Raw genomic sequence first — 5,060 nt, forward strand, 5'->3', positions numbered from 1 at the left:
ACAGTGGACATACATTCTCACTTTTGGACATTATTTTGAATGAGATTATTCGCCAGGACAAAGCAATACACTGCAGCATACTTTTATTAAAAATGACTGTACACAGATACAATCTAGGCATAAATAATAAATACGCAAACCTGAAATATCCTTACATTGAGAAAAAGAGGTTTAAAAGTGTCCTGAACTGCTCTCTCTAGAGAAATCAATTGTTCATTGTGTTACAAACTCAACAGTGTAATAACAAAAAGTAACAACACGGAAACCAAAGCAATGAAAATTAAATGTAAATTTTAACGTGATATCTCTGTCCCCCTCTTAACTCCCAGCTCATATGCTGGAGTCACATAACTTATAATCAATTAAAGTGCTTCTTCCATCAGCGTAAACTTTGAGTCCAAATTCACTTATCCCCGCCTTGGTCACTTTCTAACTTACAGCCTTCTGAAGTTATTCCTTCAGCACTTAAAGATACTTGCATGTCACGTGCTACTCCTTCTATACCTGCTGTTTTATTTTGCAGTTTTGACATGCTGTCATTGTACCGTGTACCTTCAAGAATGTTGTGCATCGCTGCTGTATCAGAGGCAGCTTTCAGCATATTACTTTCCATAGTATATAGCTGTGCTGCCAAGTCCTCTACCTTCTTCTCCATGCTTAGCAATTCACTTGATAATCTAAGGATAGAATGAATAGCACTTTCAATTTTTGGCAAATGGGTCTTGCACTCCTCAATTTTAGGCTCATAGTCTGCAAGTTTCTGATTCAGGTCTGTGTTCTTGGCTAACAGACTATTCTGCTCCTCTTCTAGTTTTCCAATCGCCGTTGCATGTGAGTCTAACTTCTGTTCAAGTCTATCAAATTCATCACCTTCTTGCCTTTTTACTGTTTTGATATTTCTGGCTGTACCGTCTTCCAAGTCTTTTAATCTTTCTGAAAGGGATTTAATTCTTTGGTCAACTTTATTGATTTGGGAAGTAACTTCTGTATGTATGAACTTTGCTTCAGATTTTATGCCACTTGTGTTTGCGTTCATTTCATCCACGCTTCTTCTCCAGGAATCTGTAATGTTTTGGATCTTCTCCTTAATGCCCTGCATCTTTGTAAACAGAGTCTCTTCATTGTTCTCAATCTCTCTTACTGTGTTGTGAAGAGAAGATACTTCCTGCTCAAACTCGGTCATCACAGAGATGGATGAGGCAGATTCTTGTAGGATACTGTCAGCTGACTCGAGCTGCATTCATAACACAAAACAGTGTCCAGATCTACTTAACGACAGCAAGACTAGAAAATCACTTGCACTTGTTTAACAGAGAATGAAGTCCCTGGGAAACAACTTTATTTGTTATAAAGTTTCTATATTAAGACTTGTTTTCACATTTGTTTGTTAAAACAATCATCTGGCATTAAAGAGCCACATAAAAAGGTATGTCTGCTGATGATTTCCACAGAATGTGGGTTCTTTGGGGTGGGAATGTTAAATATATCACTCTGCAAAATGTTGCGTGGGATTTAGATAATCTGAAGTGCTGCAAAGAAATGTGAAATTGCATCATATACAGATGACAACATTATGAGATCAGTGCTAAATCAATATCACTTGCATAAGCCATGCTGTTCTCTCATCACTATCTGCACAACAATTCTGCAGCCAGCCTGTTTCTACTTCATATTGCCCCATATATGAAAGTAAAATAGCAATTAAATTGTTTTTAAAAAATCACTATCACTTCTGTATGTCTTTCATTTTGCTAGAATTGGTCTAACATGTAAAAGTGCCTGTACTTTTTACTTCTTTACTGTCTTCTTTTTACTACTTAATTGCCTTCTTTTCTTAATTATTTAAGTTAAATTTCAGTCAATGTTCAGCTTAAATTTCATTGGTTTGGGATGGAGTGTACACAAGTTTTGTCACTGCTTTTGTCATGGATATGATTTCCTTACTAATGCTTTTTTCCTTATTTATTAATGCTTTTCAATAATGCTCATATTCTAATATGGACACGTGATCAGTAAACAAGTGTTTAAGTAACTAATGTAAAGCAACGCAGTCCTTAAACTTTCCTCATTGACTGGTCCATTCCAAGTCTAATACATCGTACTTCATAACATTCTTTACTTTCAAAGCACTTTTATAAGGTAGATATTTATATTTACCTTCATTTTAAATACAAAGAACGAACTAAGAGTGACTTAAACAAGCTTCAGTGGAAACAACCGACTTCTTGTGCTGTTTTCACAAATGCTGCTATAAAATATTCATTCAAGGCCAATTCACAGGAAAGTAGAACATATAAGAAAAAAATTATCCAAAAGAAGAGTCAGTCAAATTTGACTAAAGGTCAATACAATAAAACAATGGCAAATGTTCACCAGAAATAATCCAGTCAAGATGTAAATAATTACCTTTTCAGAAATTAAGCTGACTTTATTTTCCATGTCCAGGAATCTTTCCGCTTCTTGCTGCAAGAAATTGTACCTTTTTTCCAGATCAGCAAATCGACTCGACTGCTGAAAGAGTAACCTGCAAATTGCAAATAAATAGGCAGTAAATACAACAATATAATTTGAATACATTAAATGTTCCAGGATCTGATTCACAGAAATCTGCTAATGAAGGGAATTGTGCTCATACAATTTGCTAGTGAATCTGATCTGTCTTCATACCAGAGTTGCTGCCTTCCAAAACATATAAAAATAAGGAAACAATAGATACACTTCTGTGGGGGACTGTGTCAAAGGCCTTACTGAAGTCCAGACAGATTACACCAATTGTTCTTCCCTTGTCCATTGATGCAGTTACACCATCATTAAAAGCGACAAGGTTGGTCAGGGAGGACTTGCACTTGATGAAGCCATGCTGGTTCTCCCGTATCTCCTCCCTGTCTTCTATGTGCCTTATCTTAGCTTCCAGGAGGATCTGCCCTATGACCTGCCCCAGCACTGAGCTGAGGCTGACAGGTTGGTAGTTCCCTGGGTCATCCTTTATTAGCCTTCTTAAAAATAGATGTGATGTTGCCTTTTATCCAGTCACCAGGGACTTTAATTGACTGCCACAACTTTTCTAATATCATCAAGGGTGGCTTGGCGACTATATCCACCAATTTCCTTTCCTTTCCTTGCATCTCATTGGGCCACATAGATTTACGTATGTTCAGGTTCTTCGGGCAGCCATGAACATCACTTACAGGGGAAGGTGCCATGCTCCCCCAGGTGCCATCTTCCAAATCACCCACTCAAGGCATTCTTGTAGAGCAGTCACTAGTGAAGACTGAGGCAAGAAGTTGTTGAATACCCCAGCCTTCTCCTTGTCTGTTATTACCATCCTGTCTATGTTGTTCAATGGGGAGAGTACACCCCCCTGGTCATTCTTTTTCCAGTTGATGTACCCCCCTTATCCTTCTTTGCACCCCTTGCCAGGTCCAGTTCCAGCTGGGCCTTGAACCTTCCTGACTCCACCTCTACACACCCCAGAAGCATCCCTATACTCCTTTCCAAATTACTGCTTCCACTGCCTGTGCATTTCATTCTTGCTCTCCATTTTGACCAGCAGATGCTGCTTTCCCTCTCAGGTAAGGCAATACACTTCACTGATGAAGTATAACGTAACTGGCAGAACTAAAACACAGAACATTAATTTGGACTTTCTTGTGAAGCATCTCAAAATGATGCATGGAAACCTTCACAATTAGAAAGGCTGGTTAAGCTTATGCGGCTTAATGCTAAAATAACATTGCCTATTTAACATTAACACTGCTTATGGACATGGTTTAGTGGGCATGGTGGTGGCGGATCAACAGTTGGACTAGATAATCTTAGTGGTCTTCTTCAACCTTTGATTCTATGAACTCATAACCATAGTAGAACATATGGTAAAGCCTGTTCCTGAGCAGATAGTAGGAATGTCAATCCTGTACTTTATGTGCATACTAGTGAACATGAGAGCACGATGGAAGTGAGGCTGTGAGTAAAACTCTATCATTTTGCTGGATTAATCCCTCAGTAAGGCTTATAGTAGACGAGGGGGTCCTCTCACTACTAGAAGAACAGAGTTCATTTAAATACCTGCACTTTAATGAGTTGCTGTTTTCTATGATTCTATGATATTTGTTATAATACTGCATAGCAATTAGAAGTTTCAAAGAGAACAACAGTGTGCATGGATTAAGGTAAGCAGTGAAAGCTACAAGTGAGAGATACAGAATGACAGCGGAATAAAATGATCAGTGACGCCTATGCCTACTGTTTTACCTGTATCTACTTATGTAATCCACACATTTATTCAAGATTTAGATAATGAAACCTGACTGAGCATAAGATAAGAACAAGTTCTTCCAGATTGCTGTGCAGGGATACCTACCAGGCCATCACCAGGCAGGCAGACAGAGAAATCACACCCAAGGCCATCCGTGAGTCCATCCCAATAGAGCTCTGGCTGTGGCTCACCCTGGGGCCATGAACCTTCCCATGGCTGCTGTGCTTCTCGAGCTTCTGGGAACCTTCATTGCTCTCAGGTGAAGGAAAACCTTTTTTCCTCTGCTTCACTTCAGACATTTTGTGTTTTATTTTTAACGAGCGGGAGCAAAAGAGCTGCCAAACAAAACAAAACAAAACAAAACACCAGTTAGTTACACAAATACCCAGAATAAAAACTAACGAACAAACAAAAAAAAACCCCAAACCAACAGAGTCCTTCGGTGCTTAACACGTCACCTACTGGAGCACCGCGACATTTATGGAAGTTCACTTACAGAAGACTCGATTTCCCCTCAGTGCACCACAGAGCGCGGCTCTGACGTTGGCTGAATAACACTCAAAACTTCTGCCCGCGCCGCCTCGCCTAACTACAGTACAACCAGCCTCGGTGACGATATACACAGATAAAGGCCGCTTTTCCTCACTGCAACAAACAATCCCGCCTCGTTCCTATTTTCCACTGCGCTGCCTTCAGCTCCCGCCCGTCCCCCGAGCAGCCCCACCCGCCTCAGCCCGCCACGTCACGCGGGTGCCGACAGCCCCGGCTTCACGCAGGCGTGGGGCGGCTCAGGGCCGGCTTAGGG

General features: G+C 40.3%; 1 protein-coding gene across 1 annotated transcript; it reads right to left on the reverse strand.

The window, feature by feature from the left end:
• Nucleotides 1-66: 66 nt before the first annotated feature.
• LOC107311972 (inhibitor of nuclear factor kappa-B kinase-interacting protein) lies at nucleotides 67-5,025 on the reverse strand. The gene is made up of 4 exons (XM_015858951.2): nucleotides 4,752-5,025; nucleotides 4,361-4,590; nucleotides 2,407-2,524; nucleotides 67-1,234 (listed from the first exon to the last, which is right to left on the reverse strand). The coding sequence occupies exons 2-4, from the start codon at nucleotides 4,552-4,554 to the stop codon at nucleotides 404-406; spliced, it is 1,143 nt and encodes a 380-aa protein (XP_015714437.1). The 5' UTR covers nucleotides 4,555-4,590; nucleotides 4,752-5,025; the 3' UTR covers nucleotides 67-403.
• Nucleotides 5,026-5,060: the final 35 nt, after the last annotated feature.

Source organism: Coturnix japonica, chromosome 1 (genome assembly GCF_001577835.2).
Source record: "Coturnix japonica isolate 7356 chromosome 1, Coturnix japonica 2.1, whole genome shotgun sequence".
Classification (NCBI taxonomy): domain Eukaryota; kingdom Metazoa; phylum Chordata; class Aves; order Galliformes; family Phasianidae; genus Coturnix; species Coturnix japonica.

Excerpts from the sequence above, each read along its gene's own strand:
- LOC107311972 (XM_015858951.2), bottom strand. The coding sequence starts at position 4,554 with ATGTCTGAAGTGAAGCAGAGGAAAAAAGGTTTTCCTTCACCTGAGAGC. Across the intron at positions 2,525-4,360 it reads GCCTGCCTGGTGATGGCCTG|GTTACTCTTTCAGCAGTCGA; the intron begins GTAGGTATCCCT and ends TGCAATTTGCAG. Across the intron at positions 1,235-2,406 it reads TCAGCTTAATTTCTGAAAAG|CTCGAGTCAGCTGACAGTAT; the intron begins GTAATTATTTAC and ends TTATGAATGCAG.